The sequence below is a fragment of the Oncorhynchus masou genome, chromosome 6 (assembly GCF_036934945.1).
Source record: "Oncorhynchus masou masou isolate Uvic2021 chromosome 6, UVic_Omas_1.1, whole genome shotgun sequence".
NCBI classification, from domain to species: Eukaryota; Metazoa; Chordata; class Actinopteri; order Salmoniformes; family Salmonidae; genus Oncorhynchus; species Oncorhynchus masou.
The window spans coordinates 12,617,536-12,643,403 of NC_088217.1; the positions used below are offsets into that span (position 1 = coordinate 12,617,536).

General features: G+C 38.7%; 2 protein-coding genes across 3 annotated transcripts; one reads left to right on the top strand and one right to left on the bottom strand.

Moving 5' to 3' along the window:
- Positions 1–9,496: 9,496 nt before the first annotated feature.
- Positions 9,497–14,370, top strand: LOC135540996 (docking protein 5-like). The gene is made up of 7 exons (XM_064967145.1): positions 9,497–9,649; positions 9,740–9,847; positions 10,282–10,396; positions 10,543–10,662; positions 11,017–11,206; positions 11,931–12,048; positions 13,553–14,370. The coding sequence occupies exons 1-7, from the start codon at positions 9,584–9,586 to the stop codon at positions 13,616–13,618; spliced, it is 783 nt and encodes a 260-aa protein (XP_064823217.1). The 5' UTR covers positions 9,497–9,583; the 3' UTR covers positions 13,619–14,370.
- A 3,320-nt stretch (positions 14,371–17,690) lies between these two features.
- On the bottom strand, positions 17,691–20,423 carry nat8l2 (N-acetyltransferase 8-like 2). 2 transcript variants are annotated; one of them, XM_064967559.1, is made up of 3 exons: positions 20,337–20,423; positions 20,022–20,107; positions 17,691–18,923 (listed from the first exon to the last, which is right to left on the bottom strand). In XM_064967559.1, coding segments are annotated over exons 2-3 (690 nt in total). In that variant the 5' UTR covers positions 20,023–20,107; positions 20,337–20,423; the 3' UTR covers positions 17,691–18,234. The 2 variants fall into 2 exon arrangements, with proteins under 2 accessions (XP_064823631.1, XP_064823630.1); XM_064967558.1 differs by having other exon boundaries at positions 20,022–20,405.
- Positions 20,424–25,868: the final 5,445 nt, after the last annotated feature.

The following is a 25,868-nucleotide window of genomic DNA, read 5'->3' on the forward strand; positions in this document are numbered from 1 at the left end:
AAATATATGTATGAAAACACTTACCTTCAAGTAATACTTTTTTTTAAACATTACTAACGTTACTGTCCCCACTACAAAATAAATAGTTAAATACATGTCATTTTGTCCTTGAAACATTTCATTGAAATACTATAGAATCACATTCATTCCTATGGAGGACTTCTCCTACTGGCGGGTGCCAATATGGCCGACCGGTGGCTTCAAAGCCTCTCAATGGCCAATACAGGGTTTATATACATCCTTGGTTTAAACCCATGCAATGTGTGATCGCAAGTCAGCAGATACCACTAGACCAGGCTCACACAATTATATAACTTCTGTTTTACAGTCTTATTGATAAGAAAAATATATTAAACTGTTTTAAACCAATTGGGATCCTTTACGGATACTTTTGCAGTGTGGAAAAATATTGACTATATTGAATCATATTCAAATATATTTAATTTCACTTTACTTCAAATGCTTATGCAGAAAGATCACCAATACAAAATGTGAAATGTCTACCTTTTATTACCTGTAATGTCTACCTGTTTTTCATTGTAATGTCTACCTGTTATTCATTGTAATGTCTACCTGTTATTCATTGTAATGTCTACCTGTTATTCATTGTAATGTCTACCTGTTATTCATTGTAATGTCTACCTGTTATTCATTGTAATGTCTTGTTATTCATTGTAATGTCTACCTGTTATTCATTGTAGTCTACCTGTTATTCATTGTAATGTCTACCTGTTATTCATTGCCCAAAGCTGCAAGTACTCTATTATGGTCCTTTGATTTGAAATACACTGATTTGAAATACACTGATTTGAAATACACTGATTTGAAATGCACAGCTGGATATTTAAAATAGTGTACTTCTGCCATCTACTGTTCAAAACATATACTTCAAGTCATGTCACGCGATGTCTTGTATCACAAGAAGAAACTGATTTGGACTGAATAATGTCATTTCCTATTACATTATTTCTGTTGACATTATGAAAATATTATGAATCTGTAGTCTACAATAATGTTTTAATTTAGTTTCGTTTTATTTCAGTATACATGGGTGCTAAAAGTAGAGTACAACAGGAAATTCAAGAAGACATGCTACTGTAAATCAATAAATGTGATACAGGAAAGAAAATGATGCAGTAGACATGTAGTAATAATGAAATAGTAAGAATATTTATGTAGTAATGTGATAGTATTATCATTATAATATAGTTGTAGCATCATATAATGATCAGAAATACGCCTCAAAATGACTCCAGTCGGTAGGTAGTATGAGGGTTAAAAAAGCATGATATGTAGCCCAAAGGTGATTTATGAAATACTTCCAATTTTTCATGACTTTGTCAATCAACTTGTTCTTAATGAATCAATATCATTGTTTAGTGTTTCTGTATCAATATGGACTTTTAAAAAAATGCATGTCCTTTGGGGTCATTTTGACCTGTATCAGTGACCTGCAGAAATGAAGCACCTTGTGTACTCTCCTATGGTTATAACTGGTTATAACTAGGCATGACCTTGGTATAATCACAATTACCTCATTAAAGTCTGTCAGGGATATGAATAGTTGGTAGAACTGTAAACCAGCTACCCTCTGAATGTACAAGTCGCTCTCGATAAGAGCGTCTGCCAAATTACTTAAATGTAAATGTAAATGTACACATTGTGCTGTATTAGTGTGTATCTCCCCCTGAAAAATAGTTATTCTACAGGAAATGTTATATAAATACCAGAATTTCTATAATATCCTACAATATTCTATATGTGCAACGTATTATAGTATTTGGGTTGCTATAACATTTGGTTTGACGTGACTTTCAGGATTTGCCCAGGCTTTTTGATGCATCCTGCAATAGACCTATACAACCCCCATTACTTGACTCGCAGCAATGATAATGCTGGCTGTAGGGTAAGTAAATAAAAATAAGAAACAAAGCCATATTTTTGGTAATTGTCTAGCAGGATCAATTAATTTATCACTTTTCTTTCAATAAACTGCAGTATATTTAAAATGTTGGTGTACCACCCCTTTAAATGGCAGTCGTTTTTACCACAGAAATATGGCAAGATCTATATTTACAAAAAATATTATAAAAAAACAAAATGGTACTAGAATATCATCTGCTTTTTAGTACTAATGTGGATTGAACTTTGAAAAAAAAGCTGCAACATTATTTAAGGGGAAATGTAGATTTTCGTTTAACAGAATATGCAAATTAACTGCTTTGTTTTCTTAATTTTTATTATTGTACATGTCTAATGATGTTTTGATAAGAATTAAGTGGACATTTTGCTAGGATTGTTAGTTTTTCCAATAGCTTCTTCTAGGTTTCAAAATGTCTCCAGTTGGTAATATATTTATGTAAAATATGTTATGAGGGTTAACATGCCTTTTTGAGATTCATAACACCGCAAGTGAAAAATGTATTGTTTGTCTTTTTTACTACATATAATGGAGATACTGTATTTGAAGCATGACTGCACAACACTGTATGTGTGACCTTATTGGTGGCCTCTTAAGTAAAGTGTGTTCACCTATCATGATATTTGACTAAAGTCCCAGTCTAAGAGAACCAGATTGCCAAAAAAAATAAAAAATTCCCCATTAAAAATATCGCACTGTGTACACATGCAGCATGTTTACGGTATGTGTTTTCCCAAAAGGGACTGTCTGTCACCACCTGATTGACACAGATTCAATATTTTCCTCATGTTCTGCTATTTCACAAGTTTTGAACTTAAAGCATTGACGTAAAGCACACAAAAACATTGGCAAGTGTTATAACAAAGGTGAGAGTAACTTTAACCTCGGTTTCTCAACATGGTCTTTGCTTTGGACCGCTGCCAAGTGTCATTCACCTGAAATGCGTGTGGAGCTAAACTCAAAACAAATGTAATTTGTTGCTTTGTGAGTAGGCTATGCATAATAAGAGTACAAGGCTATGCATAATAAGAGTACAAGGCTATGCATAATAAGAGTACAAGGCTATGCATAATAAGAGTACAAGGCTATGCATAATAAGAGTACAAGGCTATGCATAATAAGAGTACATAATAAGGCTATGCATAATAAGAGTACAAGGCTATGCATAATAAGAGTACAAGGCTATGCATAATAAGAGTACATATGCATAATAAGAGTACAAGGCTATGCATAATAAGAGTACAAGGCTATGCATAATAAGAGTACAAGGCTATGCATAATAAGAGTACAAGGCTATGCATAATAAGAGTACAAGGCTATGCATAATAAGAGTACAAGGCTATGCATAATAAGAGTACAAGGCTATGCATAATAAGAGTACAAGGCTATGCATAATAAGAGTACAAGGCTATGCATAATAAGAGTACAAGGCTATATAATAAGAGTACAAGGCTATGCATAATAAGAGTACAAGGCTATGCATAATAAGAGTACAAGGCTATGCATAATAAGAGTACAAGGCTATGCATAATAAGAGTACAAGGCTATGCATAATAAGAGTACAATGCTATGCATAATAAGAGTACAAGGCTATGCATAATAAGAGTACAAGGCTATGCATAATAAGAGTACAAGGCTATGCATAATAAGAGTACAAGGCTATGCATAATAAGAGTACAAGGCTATGCATAATAAGAGTACAAGGCTATGCATAATACAAGGCTATGCATAATAAGTACAAGGCTATGCATAATAAGAGTACAAGGCTATGCATAATACGAGTACAAGGCTATGCATAATAAGAGTACAAGGCTAGTACAAGGCTATGCATAATAAGAGTACAAGGCTATGCATAATAAGAGTACAAGGCTATGCATAATAAGAGTACAAGGCTATGCATAATAAGAGGCAAGGCTATGCATAATAAGAGTACAAGGCTATGCATAATAAGAGTACAAGGCTATGCATAATAAGAGTACAAGGCTATGCATAATAAGAGTACAAGGCTATGCATAATAAGAGTACAAGGCTATGCATAATAAGAGTACAAGGCTATGCATAATAAGAGTACAAGGCTATGCATAATAAGAGTACAAGGCTATGCATAATATGCATAATAAGAGTACAAGGCTATGCATAATAAGAGTACAAGGCTATGCATAATAAGAGTACAAGGCTATGCATAATACGAGTACAAGGCTATGCATAATACGAGTATAAGGCTATGCATAATAAGAGTACAAGGCTATGCATAATAAGAGTACAAGGCTATGCATAATAAGAGTACAAGGCTATGCATAATAAGAGTATAAGGCTATGCATAATAAGAGTATAAGCTGTTGAAAGTGATGTAGTCTAGAGTAATTGAGCTTGCCTGGCTCAGTGGACAGCGGAACCGTCCCAGCACATTTGACACTCCAGGCAAACACAACGCAGGATACTATTTGAAACCTGGGCTGGTCACTATGCGGTCCTGTGAAAGTCAGAGGACTGGTGTATCAGAGGCATAATTAAATTAACCCTTGTTTTTTCAGGTAAATTGACTGAAAACACCTTCTAATTTACAGCAACAACCTGGGGAATAATTACAGGGGATGGGGGGTGAATGAGCCAATTGGAAACTGGGGATGATTAGGTGGCCATGTGGGACAGATGGGGAATTTACCCAGGACACCAGGGTTAACACCCCTAGTCTTACAATAAAAGATTCCTCCTGAAAGACAGCACCATACACAAGGCAATGTCACTGACCTGGGGCATTGGGATTATTGTTTATTTTTACACCAGAGGAAAGAGTGCCTCCTACTGGCCCTCCAACAACACCACCTGGTCTCCCATCCGTGGACTGATCAGGTCCAACCACTGCTTAGCTTCAATGGCAAGCCAGTAGTGGGATGCAGGGTGGCATGAATAAGGTGTGATCACCATGGTACGATCATCTTAACATAGCTCTTTATTAACTAGTTGGATCCTTATCAGTCAACATACATTGTAATTTTGAGTCAGGTACAATAACTAATGGAAGAGGAAGTACAGATAAATAATCCTATGACTACTAGCCTACTGCTTACTAAAATATTATTATTATTAATAATATTATAATACCTTTATTTTACTAGGCAAGACAGTTAAGAACAAATTCTTATTTTCAATGACGGCCTAGGAACAGTGGGTTAACTGCCTGTTCAGGGGCAGAACGACAGATTTTGTACCTTGTCAGCTCAGGGATTTGAACTTGCAACCTTTCGGTTACTAGTCCAATGCTCTAACCACTAGGCTACACTGCCGCCCCCTATTAACCAAACTACATACTATTTTTAGAACATTCTAGTAAAGTAGCTGTCTAGTGTCTCCATATTTCTATGAAATATGACCTATAATTGCGTACAACAAAAGTGAAATAGTTTTCCTTGCAAAAAAAGTGGTAATTAGGTATATTGAAAAATACATACTAGATGAAAAGCAGAAATGAGCGTGTGGCATCCTGACTCAAAGTTAAGAAATGTCACATACTACAAAATGTCCTATTCTTACTTTCCTGCTTACACGTTTAGGCGCATTGCTCCTTTGGGAGAATAGACCATCAACGACTCCTTTCCTATTCTGGCGTACTCAAAAAGCCTAATGGGAAGCAGGCTAGAAGAGAGGCTGGTCAGAGCCTATGACTTCATGACTAGCTGCTAATACATACTAATAGTTTTTTAATTAATTTAGCCTATGATGTGTTCCCATCATCATTGTGCATACATTTCAGCTAGATAAAAACTTCATAAGCCCTTTATAAAGCCTACGTAGATGCCATACAAATAATTGATTAACAGATGTAAACTATCCGTTCTTAGTTTCAAGTTTTAATATCATATATCCGGGCTTTGCTAAGCTTGGGTTCATATACAGAGAATCGCAGAATGGTGAACTTTACTAAACGACGGAGAGTTTTGACTGTGTGATATTAGATTGCTTCTTGTGTAAATATTTCCTGTCTGGATTTTAATGATTTGTATGTTCATTGTCCTAATAAATGATTTGTGAAGCATCTATGTAGGCCTTATAAAGGACTATGAAGCTTCATAAGGCCTTTATAAGTTATAGTTTGTTTAAAGTCAGACTGAAAAGTCTATATTTTAAGAGTTGTTGAGTGCATGGTATCAATGCTGTTTATACACGTCACACGACTGCCCGTGTCATCGGTATGTGTGTAAATGTTTCCCGCAGTTAGCTGACGTTGGCAGTAGTGGTAGCAAGAGGCCACAGGTCTTGAATTAGCCTTAGCAATTGATGACCCTGCCTTACTAAATAGGACTTTGTGAACCTCACGCCCCATAGACATATGCCTGAGTATAATGGGCTGTTTTTAGAATAACTATAAGTAATACTGCATTGATAGTCCTCATTCACTCATTTCAAGCATGTGTAAAGGAATGTGCAGAGTTTATTTTCTCATTTCATTGGCGAGTTGGAATGACATGTGGTCTGAAAATATCTATTGTATGGATGACTGTGTGTGTAAAACAAGGATAACATATTAGATCATAGTCGAAGTCTGCATTAGGGGTAATCCTGTTCAAAACAAGGATAACATATTAGATCATAGTCGAAGTCTGCATTAGGGGTAATCCTGTTCAAAACAAGGATAACATATTAGATCATAGTCGAAGTCTGCATTAGGGGTAATCCTGTTCAAAACAAGGATAACATATTAGATCATAGTCTGCATTAGTCTGCAAAACAAGGATAACATTTAGATCATAGTCGGTCTGCATTAAATCCTGTTCAAAACAAGGATAACATATTAGATCATAAGTCGAAGTCTGCATTATTAGATCATAGTCGAAGGTAATCCTGTTCAAAACAAGGATAACATATTAGATCATAGTCGAAGTCTGCATTAGGGGTAATCCTGTTCAAAACAAGGATAACATATTAGATCATAGTCGAAGTCTGCATTAGGGGTAATCCTGTTCAAAACAAGGATAACATATTAGATCATAGTCGAAGTCTGCATTAGGGGTAATCCTGTTCAAAACAAGGATAACATATTAGATCATAGTCGAAGTCTGCATTAGGGGTAATCCTGTTCAAAACAAGGATAACATATTAGATCATAGTCGAAGTCTGCATTAGGGTAATCCTGTTCAAAACAAGGATAACATATTAGATCATAGTCGAAGTCTGCATTAGGGGTAATCCTGTTCAAAACAAGGATAACATATTAGATCATAGTCGAAGTCTGCATTAGGTGTAATCCTGTTCAAAACAAGGATAACATAAAACAAGGATTAGATCATAGTCGAAGTCTGCATTAGGTGTAATCCTGTTCAAAACAAGGATAACATATTAGATCATAGTCGAAGTCTGCATTAGGGGTAATCCTGTTCAAAACAAGGATAACATATTAGATCATAGTCTGAAGTCTGCATTAGGGGTAATCCTGTTCAAAACAAGGATAACATATTAGATCATAGTCCTGAAGTCTGCATTAGGGGTAATCCTGTTCAAAACAAGGATAACATATTAGATCATTAGATCTGCATTAGTCCTGTTCAAAACAAGGATAACATATTAGATCATGCAAGTCTGCATTAGGGGTAATCCTGTTCAAAACAAGGATAACATATTAGATCATAGTCTGCATTAGTCAAAACAAGGATAACATATTAGATCATTAAGTCTGGGTAATCCTGTTCAAAACAAGGATAACATATTAGATCATAGTCGAAGTCTGCATTAGGGGTAATCCTGTTCAAAACAAGGATAACATATTAGATCATAGTCGAAGTCTGCATTAGGGGTAATCCTGTTCAAAACAAGGATAACATATTAGATCATAGTCGAAGTCTGCATTAGGGGTAATCCTGTTCAAAACAAGGATAACATATTAGATCATAGTCGAAGTCTGCATTAGGTGTAATCCTGTTCGGGAAAGGGCTGAATAGGTTGTTACCCTATGAGGTCTGGAACATGATGTTTTTCTGTTCTACCTGATAATGAATTGGTGGCCCAGGTCTAAATCGGTCCCTGACTGGAGGAGAACAATGGAAAAAGGCAGTGGGGACACAGTTTTTCAATTTAAATGATTATGCAAAATTCTTATATATAGTACCAGTCAAAAATTTTGACACACCTACTCATTCAAGGGTTTTTCTTTATTTGTACTATTTTCTACATTGTACAATAATAGTGAAGACATCAAAACTATGAAATAACACATATGGAATCATGTAGTAAAAAAAAAAGTGTTAAACAAATCTTAATATATTTTATATTTGAGATTCTTCAAAGTAGCCACCCTTTATCTTGATGACAGCTTTGCACACTCTTGGCATTCTCTCAACCAGCTTCAAGAGGAATGCTATTCCAACAGCCTTGAAGGAGTTCCCACATATGCTGAGCACTTGTTGGCTGTTAATCCTTCACTCTGTGGTCCAACTCATCCCAAACCATCTCAATTGGGTTGATGTCGGTGATTGTGGAGGCCAGGTCATCTGATGCAGCACTCCATCACTCTCCTTCTTTGTCAAATAGCCCTTAAACAGCTTGGAGGTGAGTAGGTGTGTCCAAACTTTTGACTGCAACTGTATATATGGGGGATACAACCATCACAGCTCTGCAGATTTTGCTATAAAGAGACAGAATCACTAGATAATTTGTTTTGGTACTGTCCAAATGTAGCTTGTTTTTGGTCGCACGTTCAGGAATGGCTGAAGAATTGCAAGATTTACCTGGAGTTAACTCTACAAATAGCGCTGTTGGGTCATCTGAAAGTTAATCGATCGATAATATAATACTCTTAGAAAAAAATGTTTCTTTAAATTACAATGTTGAAATGTAGAAACTATGAGAATAGAAAGGTTCAGAACTTTTGTGAAACATCACAGCACAGTTGAAAAATATATGGCAAATAGAAAACGAGATGGTCTTCAGAGATAGATGGGAGGGGTTGAGGGTAGCTGAAGGATTGGACTAAAAACAAACAAAAGATAACTAATGTAAAATATACTGTGTCCGTAATATGAATATAGTATGTATAAGCTGGAAGTAGAAGCCTAGATGTTGTTGTCCATCCGTTTACTCCAATTAAGGGAGGGGTGGTAGGGTTAGGGGGAAATAATAATAATAATAATAATAATAATAATAATAATAAACAGCAGTGGAACTGGCTTCTAGGTCCAGAGTTGAAATGAAGGAGGCTAGAGTGTACCGTAGTAACGGTTGGAAGAGTTGCTTCTAACACGATTCACTTAAATAGGAAAACAGGCAGAGACAGGGTTTGATCGAGGATATATTTATTTGTGTTTATATTTAAGTCTCAAGGTTGACAGGCTACTAAGTAGAGGTCCTGTGAGAATCCTGGTTCTTTGGACGAGATCCTTCCCTACCGAATATAAACTTCAGACTCACTGTCTCTCACTCTCTCTCCCCCTCTCTCACTCTCTCCCTCGTCTGCCCCCCCCACCCCAACTGCCTCACCCATACTATCTACATCACAAGGAGACCAGTCCCATAATAGACCCATGAGCATTGGGCTATAGCGTTACTCCTGCGTTACACTGCGTTGTATTGTCAAATCAGAGACGGGAGGAGACACATGATAAAGAGAGAGCAAAGGGACTTCTGTGTGCCAGTTTCTCCCAAGCGACTGTCTGATGGTGGGTTCAAGCAATGGATTTGTATTTTAATGACATTGTTAAACAGGGATATGTGTATTTTCGCAGCAAGCATTTATGGGTAAGTGCCTGTTTTCAAACCAGCCTCAGACCAAGTCATTGGACCCAACGTGGATGAACTCTTTTCTCAATCATTCTCTCTTTTGTCCAGATCTATCGGAGGTTCTGGCTTGTTCTAAGAAGAGACTCCAGTAAAGGACCCAAGAGATTGGAGAGGTTCTCAAATGAACAGGCGGCTAACTGCCAATGTCACCAGAAAGTAAGCAATCAAACTGAAATCCTGGAGTGGTGTACCCCCCCCCCCCCATGATTATCAATAACATCGAGAGTTGTGGTTATTTTGTTGATTTGTGAAAATGAGAGTCATTGCACACTCAAATGTACCACATGGTCTCGATAACAAAATGAGAAGAGATATATATTTAGAAGTATAAAGAAGATTTGCTCACTGTTTGTTTGCCGTGAGCTTAAATTGACATATAACTTTGTGGCTTTGTAGAGATGAAATGACTATGTTTCAACCACAGAGATCCTATTAAACGTTCTATGGGTAATTCTATAGTTTCAACAATCTGATAAAGACTGTGTTGGTTGAAGGGTTGTTGTTATATAATGAAAGTGTTATTATTGAAGGCCACTTTAGGGAGCAACAAACTGGGCCAATATTGTGTCATGTGTCCTATATTCTTTCAGGTGACAGACCTCACAAAAATAAGAAATGTTACCAGACCCCCACGGGATAAAAAGAAACACGCTGTGGTTCTGACATTCAATGATGACTCACCAAAGGTTTTTGCATGTGATTCAGGTGAGTCTGGGGAAACATCAACTTAATGTTGTATTGAATTGAACTGAATTGAACTAATTTATTTTGTCAACACAACTAACTACAAATTGAAATGATTTACAAGTATAACACATTCTAAAAGCGTTTCGTTCAACAACTCTCAACAGAGTTGGACGCCAAAGAATGGTGCAATGTGCTACAAATGGAATGTCTGGAGACTAAAATTACTGACCTGCCCTTGGAGGAGCCAGTCCTATTTAACATGAGCCTACATCGAGATCACAGAGGTATAGACCACGTTCGTATAATACTCCAGCAATGACACAAGCTACTATACTGATCAAATGCTTTAAATAAATGGGTCAAAAAATATGAGCAACATGCTTTAAAGGCCCAATCTTTCATCTGAAAAACAACAAGCCGACTACACTTGGCGTGACATAAAGCTGAGGGACGGGGCTCGAAAAGAGAAAAAAAGCACTCACATTCATAGGAGCTCTAAATATTTAACCACATTTTGAAACTATAAATTACATAATGTAAGTAACATTGTTCAATTTAATTAGTTTAAACTACCAAAATAAATATCACATATCGCACCTTGTCTCTGGCTTATCAATGTATTCTGTTCTCTTTTCCAGAGCAGTTCCACGTGTTCATGAAGCCATCACAGTGTATGGATTTCAGTGGGGAATGTAATCTACAGATCACTTGTGACACTCTCTTGCTGTGGGACACCCAGAACCCTGGTCTCAAAATCACATCCTGGCCACTGCGGTCACTTCGCCGTTACGGTCGGGGTCAAAACTGGTTCACATTTGAAGCTGGGAGGTGAGGATCTGGGTATAAAACCACATCATAAGAATTTTATTAACCAATGTAATGTATATACTGTATAACCAAGTCAACATAGTTTGTAGCTGTCTTCCTATTGGATACTCTATGTTGAGCCGTACATCATACATCTAAATACATAAGTGACCTCATAGACCAAGAGGTGTGTACAGTATACTGCTAGGGGTAGGATTGATGCAGGGTTCATACCCTGTCCTGGGACTCTTTGGACATGGGCTACTGGGAATAGATATATTTACTATACCAGTCATTTAATTTCTAATCATTGAAGAGAAGTGATTAGTGCATACTTAGGAAGAAGGAGAGATCATTTGGAAAAAGCCCAAACCTCCAATGGACTTCACTCTGCTCTACTCCATTACCAGTGACCACTGCTCTGAAACAGCTGATCTGAAATGACTTAATAGGTGAAAGTAAGATGGTTGATACCGATCCAGCCCATTGACCAGTCAGAGGTCCTCAAGAGAAAGTGAAAGTGTTATTTAAGATTATGAAACATTGCTGGATTACACAAAATAATATCTTTAGTGAATAAGCAATTATATGCTTTATAATTCTTGTGGATTGTAATGCTTAGAAATATTTGCTAATGTTTATTTATGATCGTTTTTTGAAAGTGTAAGTAACTATTGGGAGTCTGTACCAAATTAATTTTTCATAGGCCATTCACAGAATGAATGGTAAACTGTATTTTCCCCAGGATGTGTGACACTGGAGAGGGACTCTTCACCTTTCAGACACCAGAGGGAGAACAGCTCTATCATAGAGTGAATGAGGCAGTGTTAGCCACTGTGGAGCAAGAGGACTGGCTATGCTGTGTACGTTAACCACTTTCACATCACACCTGGGTTCAAATGCTATTTGAAGTCTTAAAATACTTTCAACATTTGCTTAGATCTGCCTGGAGTGCCAGGTGGGCGGGGTTTGCAAACTCAATCAAGCACAGCTGAAGTATTTGCAATGATTTCAAATAGTATTTGAACCCAGGTCTAATTCACATAGTCTTATTGTGCCTGTAACCAACACTGCCCAGCTTAATTGCTGTAATCTCCCCATAATAATGTAGTCAAGCATGACACAATCAAGACAAATCTCCTCTACTATTGCATAAGCACTCAGGCCCCGACCTCCAAGGGGCCCACAACCCTGGGAGGTGTAGAATTGCAGGAAATTAGCTTTAAAACGGCAACATTTTCACTTAGCCTCATGACAAAGCGTGTAGAATAGCATTATAAGACTGCAGTTTTCTCTCTGCACCATGGCAAAATGTGTAGAATAGCATTATAAAACTACAGTTTTCTCTCTGCACCATGGCAAAATGTGTAGAATAGCATTATAAAACTAGTTTTCTCTCTGCACCATGGCAAAATGTGTAGAATAGCATTATAAGACTACAGTTTTCTCTCTGCAACATGTCAAAATGTGTAGAATAGCATTATAAAACTACAGTTTTCTCTCTGCACCATGGCAAAATGTGTAGAATAGCATTATAAAACTGCAGTTTTCTCTTTGCACCATGGCAAAATGTGTAGAATAGCATTATAAAACTACAGTTTTCTCTCTGCACCATGGCAAAATGTGTAGAATAGCATTATAAGACTACAGTTTTCTCTCTGTACCATGTCAAAATGTGTAGAATAGCATGTTTTCAAAAAATGTGTAGAATAGCATTATAAAACTACAGTTTTCTCTCTGCACCATGGCAAAATGTGTAGAATAGCATTATAAGACTACAGTTTTCTCTCTGCACCATGTCAAAATGTGTAGAATAGCATTATAAAACTCCAGTTTTCTCTCTGCACCATGACAAAATGTGTAGAATAGCATTATAAAACTACAGTTTTCCCTCTGCACCATGGCAAAATGTATAGAATACCATTATAAAACTACAGTTTTCTCTCTGCACCATGGCAAAATGTGGTGAAATGCAGTACTTTAGCTGATTTCCACAACAACAAACAAAAAGAAATCGGAGGTCGGTGCCCTGGGGCTCCAAATGTGGTAGCACAACCCTGTCTAGACCCCTATTCAAAATGTGTCTCAGAGTATATACTGCACAGGAGTGCTAACCTTGGATCAGTTTTGACTGGTAAATCAGATTAAATTAAATCAGATTATGGACAGGGGGGGCTGATTCTTGATTAGCACTCATACTCTTGAGACGCCTGTGAAATGAGATAGAACTCTGCCGTCTACCACATATCCATGTGTATTAAAACAGTAAGTGTCAGCAGTCTGTGCATTATCACTTCCATTGTCTTGTTTTTTTGACCATGCACCTTCAATCGAATGACCCTTAAAATGTGTTCCATACTCATTTAGGATGAGATGAAGACAGGCACGGAGAGGAGAACCAGAGAGTCTACAATACCTTGGTCTCTGTGCTGATACTGCTGATTCTGACGGTCCAGTCAGAATCCTTGATCCCATTTGAAATCAGATTAAATATATTCACTGTATATCAGTTTGATAGTCATAGTTGTTTTTTGAAACAATGCTCAGATATGAAGGAACTACGTAAACACCAAGGACTACATATTTATGTACTGGAATCCTTCAGTATATTTTTAGGTAAAACTATCAAAGTTATCCATTTTATTCTGCTTTTTGCATTTTGATAGTTTGTGTGAATATTACTTTTTGATTTTAATAGTTCAGGGAACTGCCAAAATAAAGTAAACACTTGAGTAATTAAGGGATACAAAGTATATTGAAAGCAGGTGCTTCCACACAGGTGTGGTTCCTGAGTTAATGAAGCAATTAACATCCCATCATGCTTTGGATCAAGTGTAAACATGCCCAGTTGCCCATTATTTCAGGTACCATGGCTATACAAAGAGATCTCGGTGACTTTGAAAGAGGGGTCTCAGAGGAGCATAGGGGGTTTAAAGTGTGTGTGTGTCTCAGTTACCAGATCTCAACCCAATTGAACAATTATGGGAGATTCTGCAAGACGTGCGACAGCATTTTCCACCACCATAAACAAAACACCAAATTTCTCGTGGGAGAATGGTGTACACTTGTAGAATCAATGCCAAGGTGCATTGAAGCTGTTCTTGCAACTCGTGGTTGCCCCACGCCCTATAAGACACTTGGTGTTTCCTTTATTTTGTTTATTATTTCCTTTAACCTGTACATTACTGTTGAATTTATTAATGTTAATAAATTAGTTATTAAAAATTATTATAATGACTAGCCATTAGTTCCCATTGTTTCCCATATGCGTCAAATGATGAATGCCTACTATATATAGAGCAGAGAAAACTGAGTACCCCTCCGTGAGTCTTCGTAATACACCAGAATCTGTTAGTGCCGAACAGAGAGAAAAATCTGTCTCACTATTAGACAAACAATACATTCAAGCTTAAATTTATGGTGGGTACTTCAAACTTCATGTTTCAATTAACGACTAGTCTTGCCAACAACAGCAAGAAAACACAAATTTTGTGTGATTTATGATTCAATTAGGCTTCTTTGGTGAATGATGATGATGACATTAAAACCAAGATTGTGATCTGGCTGGCATTGGCTTCAGGCACACGGGACAAGACTGACAACATACTATTTAAATGTTTTACATTGAACCTTTATTTAACTAGGCAAGAAGATTAAGAATAAATTGTTATTAACAATGACCCCGGCAAAACCCCGGACGACGCTAGGCCCACCCTATGGGACTCCTAATCACAGCCTGGAATCGAACCAGTATGTAGTGAACCAGTATGTAGTGACGCCTCTTGCACTGAGATGCAGTGTCTTAGACCGGAGACAGGTACATTTTTTACTGCAATGGGCTAAACCAGGGTCACAAACAGTGATTATTGGTAGTCTTAAACAAATCTACCTTGACACCAAAGTATACACCTCACACACGTGGTTATGGGCTTTAAAAAAATACACCTGTACCATGTCAGATATAGAGTTGAAATGTATGCACCTCACACTCATGGTTACGGGCTTTAACAAAATACACCTGTACCATGTCAGATATAGAGTTGAAATGTATTCCATTTCCTGTTTGCAGCACAATATTACACTGTATATACATCACAGAAGACTGAAATTTAACAAAATTGTTTGACATAGAAACACTTCAAATAATGTTCAATTATGAAAAATACATTCCACCCATGAGTCACTAGGTCATTTGACTGCAGGAATTAAGGAGGATTTTTAAGCCTTGAGATAATTGAGGCATGGATTGTGTACAAGTATGTGTGCCATTCAGAGGGTGAATGGGCAAGACAAAAAATGTAAGCGTGTTCGTATGGTAGAAGGTGCCAGGTACAGCGGTTTAACTGTGTCAAGGACTGCAACGCTGATAGGTTTTTCAAACTCAACAGTTTCCTGTATGTGTCAAGAATGGTCCACCACCCAAAGGATATTCAGCCAACTTCTACACCTGCATTACTTGCTGTTTGGGGTTTTAGGCTGGGTTTCTGTACAGCACTTTGAGATATCAGCTGATGTACGCAGGGCTATATAAATAAATTTGATTTGAACTTGACACAAGTGTGGGAAGCATTGGAGTCAACATGGTCCAGCATCTCCGTGGAACGCTTTCGAACCCTTGTAGAGTCCATGCCCCAACGAATTGAGGCTGTTCTGAGAGTAAACGGTGCATTCGAAAAGCATTCAGACCTCTTTTACTTTTCCCACATTGTGTTACATTACAGCCTTATTCTAGAATGGATTAAAACATTTTTCCCCTCGTCAATCTACACATAAACAGGTTTTTAGAAATGTTGGCAAATTTATAAAAATGTATTTAAAATCAATAAATTAAATATCACATTTACTAAGTACTTTGTTGAAGCACTGTTGGCAGCGATTACAGCCTTGAATCTTCTTAGGTATGACACTAGAAGCTTGGCACACCTGTATTTGGGAAGTTTCTCCCATTCTTCTCTGCAGATCCTCTCAAGCTCTGTCATTTTGGATGAGGAGAACATTTAATGACATTCAGAGACTTGTCCTGAAGCCACTCCCGTGTTTCTCTTTGTTGTGTGCTTTGGGTCATTGTTCTGTTGGAAGGTGAACCTTCACCCAAGTCTAAGGTCCTGAACACTCTGTAACAGGTTTTCATCAAGGATCTCTGTACTTTGCTCCGTTCCTCATCAATCTACACACAATACCCCATAATGTCAAAGTGAAAACAGGTTTATAGAAATTTTTGCAAATGTATTAAAACTATAAAACAGAAATACCTTATTTACGTAAGTATTCAGACCGTTTGCTATGAGACTCGAAATAGAACTCAGGTGTATCCTGTTTTTACAACTTGATTGGAGTCCACTTGTGGTAAATTCAATTGATTGGACATGATTTGGAAAGGCACACACCTGTCTATATAAGGTCCCACAGCTAACAGTGCATGTCAGAGCAAAAACCAAGCCATGAGGTCGAAGGAATTGTCCGTAGACCTCTGAGACAGGATTGTGTCGAGGCACAGATCTGGGGAAGAGTACCAAAACAATTTTGCAGCATTGAAGGTCCCCAAGAACACAGTGGCGTCCATCATTATTAAATGGAAGAAGTTTGGAACCACCAAGACTCTTCCTAGAGCTGGTCGCCTGGCCAAACTGAGCAATCAGGGGAGAAGGGCCTTGGTCAAGGAGGTGACCAAGAACCCAATGGTCACTCAGAGTTCCTCGAGATGGGAAAACCTTCCAGAAGGACTCTGCAGCACTCTACCAATCAGGCATTTATGGTAGAGTGGCCAGACAGAATCCACTCCTAAGTAAAAGGCACATGACAGCCTGCTTGCCAAAAGGCACCTAAAGACTCTCACATGCTGACCAGACCGGACACATCGCGTGCGCGAGCGTTGCAAAATGAAATTTAGAAATCCATGTTATTCAATTATTGCATCCACACTGCTTGCGCACGCCAACGAGCGTCTGCTTTGCCAAGGGCTAAAATAGAACTCCTTTCTATTTCTGACGCAGATCGCGCTGGATGTCCTGCCTCTCCCATCTCCTCATTGGTTTATAGAAGCAGGTACTCACGTGCCATCTCCTCATTGGTTATACCCACGTGGGTGATTGAAAGACTAAATGTTTTGCCGGTAGTCATGGTAACACTATGAACGTTTAGATGCCAATCACCATATAAGTTCAAAGATGATAAAGCCTGAAGGAGGAGAGATGACTAGAAACGATTCGGTTGGTCATTTTATGTAAAATAACAACTCAATGTTTATATCTCAGGACAAATTAGCTAGCAACAGCAAGCTAGCTAAATAGGACAAATTAGCAATACTAGCTAAATTGCCATACATTTTTTATGCTTTTCGACCTGTCCCCAAATTAATGTCATTGGTTCAGAGTTTGTTTTGATATTTTAACCTGCGTGTCGTGATCGCGTTTGGTGTAGGGGGACAAATAAGTCTCTGAATGTCCTTGAATATATTGGTCATATAGTATATAGAGTACATATAGGTCATATATATATATATATATATAGGTCATATATATATATATATATAAATATACATAAATGTAGGGCTCTCCAATTCGGTTCCTGGAGAACTACCTACATCCTGTAGATTTTCACACCAACTCTAATCTAGTGCACCTGATTCTAATAATTAGCTGATTGATAAACCCTAATCATGCTAGTTATAAGTGGGGTTGGAGTGAAAACCTACAGGAACAAGTTTGGAGAGCCATGGGTCATAGGGAAGACAATTAGGGAGATAACGCTTTAGCTGGTGGTGGCAATGAGAGAGCAGTTTCCCAACCCCCCTTCCATGAGAATGTTTTGCGGGGGTCGCAACTCACAAGTGTGAAACCCAAATGGGGAAAATACATGTTTTTCAAACATATTTCAATAGGCTACATTATACCATTTCATTTTATATTTATACCTTTGCTTATTCGATCTAGTTACTAATATAGGCCTACGGTATTGCATCTAATTCTTGTCTCAAAGACATCTAATCTGTGCTTCAGAACCAAAACGTTGCACGTCTTAACAATTACTATACAAAAGCATGAGAAGGCCTATAAGACTTTTTCCATCTTCAGAATGGTGACTCGGGATATAACTGTCATCCATTCAGGAGAGTACGTCTTGGTGTGTGACAGGATGTGTGAGAAGCCCAGTTTCTTATACAGGGCCACTGCAGAAGTCTGGGTGGAACTGGTTTCCAGGACGACCTTAGAGAACCCTCGCTCTTTACAAAAGTCAATAACGGTCTGGGTCATCCTGGAACCGAGTCCTGTCCGACGACACTTCGACGATACAATCATCCTGAATAGTTCACCGCTCATCTCCCCGTCTCTTCCGCCCACCACCTTTTTGGCCACAACGGCCACCATACCTAAAATCTCAACCCAGCCGTTGACCTCAGTCTCAGCCACCCAGAAGCAGTTGTCTGGGTGGCTCAGGTAGCATCCTGGAATGTCCTGCATGTCCGTGCGCAGCCTCTCTCTGACGAAGCTAGCGTACAGTTGGCTGCAGCAGTAGTAGACCAGACCTACCCAGGCTCCAGCCGACAGCAAGGCCCAGAGAGTAGACCCACCTCCCAGCATGTACCCAGCCATAGAAAGGAACAGGGCGATGCCCACATTGACAGGGTTGCTAATGGCGTTGTAGAAAGAAGGGTTGATGTGCTCCAAGATGCCATCACAGAACAGGGTTAACACAGCATCCTTGTCGGAGGGCCTGTATCGTCGGACCACCAAATGCACTATTGGGAGGAAATATTTCATATGATTAGACATCCTTATAAGGTGTAGTTACAAACTGTGGAATGTTCCACAGTATTATACCATACTATACTTTAGTATTATACTATATTGAATGAATTCAATGAAAATGTATGGAAATAAAAACACAGTAACAAAAGTTGTGGGTAGACTTCACTTCTCCAAACAAAACAGTTCTCAGTGTAACCTATATATCTATCTGGTGTCTTATTCTAAATGTATTTACTGTTACTAAACAACATTCAATGTATAATGCTGATAGGGTAATTGACTACAAAGTCACCATCATTCAAATATATTTTGCATGTTAGGCTCGTTATTACAATTTCATGTTCACATATGTAATACCAATGTCATATCCACTAGGCCACTACATGCATTTCAAACGTGTAATACCAATGTCATATCGACCCACTAGTAGGTCAGGGCTGATCTTGCCAAGTACCTCAACTTCACAATGACTTCATCCACGGAGTTAAATGCAGACTAGAGTTTTTAGAATGAACATCCGACTCCTTCCCGAGTTGCTATGCAGTCGATTCTTCAAAATGTAAATTCTTAAACCTTTACCATGTACCTATGTTTGTCTTCTGTTCTTGTGTGCCTTTCCTTGTTTGCAGAAATCCATATATTTGTTATAAAACCTTATAATAAAACGTTATTCAAATACAACCACCAACAGTTACTAATTGCTGTTGCTCTAAAATGGCAACTCGGGAATGCGCATGTGCCAATTGAATCTCAACAAGGAAAGAGTCGGTGGTTGTATTTTATTAACGTTTTATTAAAAGGTATCGGTTTCAGGAAACAAAGCAGGCAACAACAGAGGACAAACATGGGTACACGGATTGTGACGTATTGACTGCATAGTGACTCGAACGATTCGTTTGAAAACTCTATAGTCTGCGCTCAACTCCGTGGATTAAATAATTATGGAGTTGAGATCCTTGGCATCGGCTGAGCAAGAACGTCTCAATTTGAGGCTACGTCGTCATCATAATTAACATATCTGATGTAGGCCTAGTTGACGAAACTCACTGCTCAAAACTGAAACGTCACTCACAAAAAAACACCCTTACTTTTTGAGATTGTCTGTGTACTTCCAGCCTTCTGTTCCAATTCCAGCCTTTGTGACTACGGATTAAATATAGGCTATATTCAACAACTGCAGAAAGGATACAACGTAACGTTAAAAAGGCGTAGGCTCTGGAAAAAGTAATTTTTCAATAACGAAACCTTACACAACTTCGTTTATGTCCGTGCAAAGTCCACACTGCAAATTGACCCAGTCAATCTGCTTCAAATTCAGGTTAAAATAAAATACTACAAAATATTCCAGAGTAGGCTACATTAACGTTACACATAACGATTTTGAGAATAAAAACATAACTTGCATAAAAGGTAGGCTCCACGCGAGTCCCAACAACCATTCAACGCAAACGTTCCTCTACCCATGGCGTTCCCTCAAATTTAGTCATGTGATTCCATTGTGGTAAAGTCATTATTCTATAGTTGTGGTAATGAGTAGGTCGAAGGCAGACTTAACTACCGTAACAATACTAATATTAATACAATTATTTAATATACATGCATATATTAATAATACTACATAATTATTATTACTATTATACTGGTATGAATAGGCAGTGGTGTAGAGTACTTAAGTAAAACCACTTTAAAGTACTACTTAAATCGTTTTTTGGGGTATCTGTACTTTACTTTATTATTTATATTTTTGATTACTTCTACTTTTACTTAAGTACATTCCTAAATAAAATAATGTACTTTTTACTCCATATATTTTCCCTGACACCCAAAAGTACTTGTTACATTTTGAATGCTTAGCAGGACAGAAAACGGTTAAATTCACACACTTATCAAAAGAACATCCCTGGTCATCCCCAATGCCTCTGATCTGGCAGACTCACTAAACACACATGCTTTGTTTGTAAATGATGTCTGAGTGTTGGAGTGTGCCTCTGGCTATCCGTACATTTAATAAAACAAGACAATTGTGGTGTCTGGTTTGCTTAATATAAGGAATGTTTTGTTATTCATACTTTAACTTTTGATACTTAAGTGTATTTTAGCAATTACATTTACATTTAATACTTAAGTATATTTAAAACCAAATACTTTTAGACTTCTACTCAAGTAGATTTTTCCGGGTGACTTTTACTTGAGTCATTTTCTATTAAGGTATCGAAACTTTTACTCAAGTATGACAAGTCAGTACTTTTTCCTCCACTACTATTTTATGAAAATACACTGAACAAAAATATAAACAACAATTTCAGAGATTTTACTGAGTCACACGTCATATAAGGAAATCAGTCAATTTGAATGAATTCATTATCCCCTAATCTATGGATTTCACATGAGTAACAAGTGCTTTGAGAGTCGGGAAGCAAGTTCAGGGAGTGTTTTAATAAATAAACGTAACATAATACAAACCAAGAAACTCAAACGCACAGCCATGACACAGAAACAATAAAGCCTGGGGAAGGAACCAAAGGGAGCCACATATATAGGGAAGGAACCAAAGGGAGCCACATATATAGGGAAGGAACCAAAGGGAGCCACATATATAGGGAAGGAACCAAAGGGAGTGACATATATAAGGAAGGAACTAAAGGGAGTGACATATATAGGGAAGGAACCAAAGGGAGTGACATATATAGGGAAGGAACCAAAGGGAGTGACATATATAAGGAAGGAACTAAAGGGAGTGACATATATAGGGAAGGAACCAAAGGGAGTGACATATATAGGGAAGGAACCAAAGGGAGAGACATATATAGGGAAGGAACCAAAGGGAGTGACATATATAGGGAAGGAACCAAAGGGAGCACATATATAGGGAAGGAACCAAAGGGAGCGACATATATAGGGAAGGAACCAAAGGGAGTGACAATATAGGGAAGGAACCAAAGGGAGTGACATATATAGGGAAGGAACCAAAGGGAGTGACATATATAGGGAAGGAACCAAAGGGAAGGAACCAAAGGGACATATATAGGGAAGGAACCAAAGGGAGTGACATATATAGGGAAGGAACCAAAGGGAGGAACCAAAGGGAGTGACATATATAGGGAAGGAACCAAAGGGAGTGACATATATAGGGAAGGAAACAAAGGGAGCGACATATATAGGGAAGGAACCAAAGGGAGTGACATATATAGGGAAGGAACCAAAGGGAGTGACATATATAGGGAAGGAACCAAAGGGAGTGACATATATAGGGAAGGAACCAAAGGGAGCGACATATATAGGGAAGGAACCAAAGGGAGTGACATATAAAGGGCAGGTAATCAAGGAGGTGATGGAGTCCAGGTGAGTCTGATGACGTGCAGATGCGGATAACGATGGTGACAGGTGTGCGCTATAAAGAGCAGCCTGGTGACCTAGAGGACGGAGAGGGAGCACATGTGACAACATATCTGGGATTACAGATATGCATATGTTGGTCACATGCCTTTAAAAAAGGTAGGAGTATGGATCAGAAAACCTGTCAGTATCTGGTGTGACCACCATTTGCCTCATGCAGCGTGACACAACTCCTTCCTGTAGAGTTGATCAGGCTGCTGATTGTGACCTGTAGAATGTTGTCCTTCTCCTCTTCTATGTCTGTACGAAGTTGCTGGATATTGGCGGGAACTGGAACACGCCGTTGTACATGTTGATCCAGAGCATCCCAAACGTGCTCAATGGGTGACATGTCAGCTGAGTACGCAGGCTATGGAAGAAATGGGATATTTTTAGCTTCCAGGAATTGTGTACAGATCCTTGTGACATGGGGTCATGCATCATCATGGTGAAACATGAGGTGATGGCGGTGGATGAATGGCACGACAATGGGCCTCAGGATCCCGCCACGTTATCTCTGTGCATTCAAATTGCCATCGATAAAATGCAATTGTGTTCGTTGTCCGTAGCTTATGCCTGCCCATACCATAACCCCACCGCCACCATGGGGCCCTCTGTTCACAACGTTGCTATCAGCAAACCACACACCCACACAACGCCATACACGCTGTCTGCCATCTGCCCTGTACAGTTGAAACCGGGCTTCATCCGTGAAGAGCACACTTCTTCAGCGGCCATCGAAGGTGAGCATTTTCCCACTGAAGTCGGTTATGACGCTGAACTGCAGTCAAGTCAAGACCCTGGTGAGGACGACGAGTACACAGATGAGCTTCCCTGAGCCGGTTTATGACAATTTGTTCAGAAATGCTTTGGTTGTGCAAACCCATAGTTTCATCAGCTGTCTGGGTGGCTGGTCTCAGAAGATCCCACAGGTGAAGAAGTCGGACGTGGATGTCGTGGGCTGGCATGGTTACACATGGTCTGCTTTTATGAGGCCGGTTGGAAAATTTCTCTTCCAAATTCTCTAAAACAATGTTGGAGGCGGCTTATGGTAGAGAAATGAACATTACATCCTCTGGCAACAGCTCTGGTGGACATTCCTGCAGTCAATATGCCAATTGCACGCTCTCTCAAAGCTTGAGACATTGTTGTGTGACAAAACTGCACATTTTATTGTACCCAACACAAGACGCACCTGTGTAATGATCATGCTGTTTAATCAGCTTCTTGATATGCAACACCTGTCAGGTGGATGGATTATCTTGACAAGGCGAAATGCTCACAAACAGGGAAGTTACACATTTTAGCACAACATTTGAGAGAAATAAGCTTTTGGTGCGTATTGAACATTTCTGGGATCTTTTATTGCTGCTCATGAAATATTTGACCAACACTTCACATGTATATTTTTGTTCAGTGTAGGAACATTCTTATTTCAAGCACTGCATAGCCTATCAAGAAATTGGATACTTCATTACCACCTCTCATTTCTTTACATTATAAATTAAATGACTTATAGGCAATAAGGGAGATAACTATAAAAGTGGCATTGTTTACACATGGTTAGACGCACAAGGGGAACATTGTCATTCATGGTAAAAGGTATGGCTATCTATACTATCTATTTACCTATATCACACCGGCTTTAGGACCCAGGTGCACAACCGTTTCCAGACACTGGTTGATGTGATAGCTTATTCTCGTCATTCAATATCTCATATCAACGAACAAAACGCCGCAGTTTCCAAAGACAAGAGAGAGGGAAACTTGTTGCGGATAGAGATATCGTCAATGATACCGAGGACAATCACTTGGTTCGGTGTACAGCCTTCTCAACAGCTGTCAGGAGCTTCGATCTGCGTCTCCATCTGCATCCTAGGTGAATTCCTCCACGGGTGCGCCGCCAAGGCAGAAGACTCGCCGCTTGTTTCACGGTTGTGAGGTACCACCGGAGACACCATGAGCCAGAGGTTTACCGTGACCGCCTTTTCCAAGAGCGACAGCGGCCGTAACGTGTCAGACATCCAGGGCGAGGTGAACCAACTGTTCGAGGGAGATGAACCCACTCCGAGCTCTTCAAACAAAGAGGTGTCTTTCAATACGGAGGTAGTGGTCGTGCAAGGTAGGATGCGCGCTTCTACTGTATAGTATCCTATGCTGGGCATCATGTTAACGCCTGGATGGTTGCTGGGTGCCACCATAGTGTCTGTGAACAGATGTGTGTGACATGAATTTTAAATGACCGCAGGTCAACAATTTTCCATTTGCCAAACAGCCTAATAGGAATAATTGCTATCTAGCCACAGGTGCAGTGCGCAAAATGTCAATCGAAATGCCATTTTCTAGATGTTTTATGTTTTTTTTATTTTTAACTTAATTTAAATGACGGACATGACAGACAGAACATATATATTTTTTTATTTTTTTATAATGAAGTGGCTTTATAACGAGCAAATAACCAATCCAATCACATCAATCATTTACACGCTGTTATTATGGAACATTGTTTGTTGCACATTAGTGATTAGTTGGAATATTGTGCTTTTGTCTAGGAGCTATGGTGTCATTGCATGTTGAGTCACAGCAGCTAACCCTTGCAGCAAGACAAGCATACACTACTGTCTGAGACTCCATGAGTGTGCATTAATCTTACTGAGACTGTCTGGATGCCGGACAGGTGTATGGCAATTCAATACATCCCATTACCATACAAACCCCTCCCCCTAAAGCTTGAAACGAATAAACCCTTAGTTTCTAAAGATCTGTTGATGGTATTACATTTAGCCACATTGTTCCTTAATCATTCTAGCAGTTCACTCTTACTGCATGTAGTCAATATTCTATAGACTGAGAAGAAATGCAATACATCATGTTCAGTTCATAATAAAACATTCAGAACAGGTCAATAGTGGTCATACAGTGTTTATCATAGAGGCTGATTCAGTGTAAACATTTAGCATACAGATGACAGTTCTGCTAATTCTATTTTCATTGCTCATTTATCACTTCCCAAGGGTGAATTCAATCAAATCCACCTGTGTGTGTGTGTGTGTGTGTGTGTGTGTGTGTGTGTGTGTGTGTGTGTGTGTGTGTGTGGCATATACCTTTTCCCTGAAGTCAATTCATTTTAGAAAGGTTTTTGGTACTCTACGTCAGTGGTTCCCAAACTCTGGGGCGCGCCTGAGGGGTTGGCTGGGGGGCGGGTAGTCCCCCCTCTCCCAATATTTGTGTCTATATATATATATATATATGTATGTTTGTGTGTGTACCAGTCAAAGGTTTGGACACACCTACTCATTCCAGGGTTTTTTCTTTATTTTGACTATTTTCTACATTGTAGAATAATAGTGAAGACATCACTATGAAATAACACATGGAATAATGTAGTAACCAAAAAAGTGTTAAAAAAATCTAAATATATTTTATTTGAGACTCTTCAAAGTAGCCACCCTTTATCTTGATGACAGCTTTGCACTCTTTGCATTCTCTCAACCAGCTTCATGAGGAATGCTTTTCCAACTGTCTTGAAGGAGTTCCTACATATGCTGAGCACTTGTTGG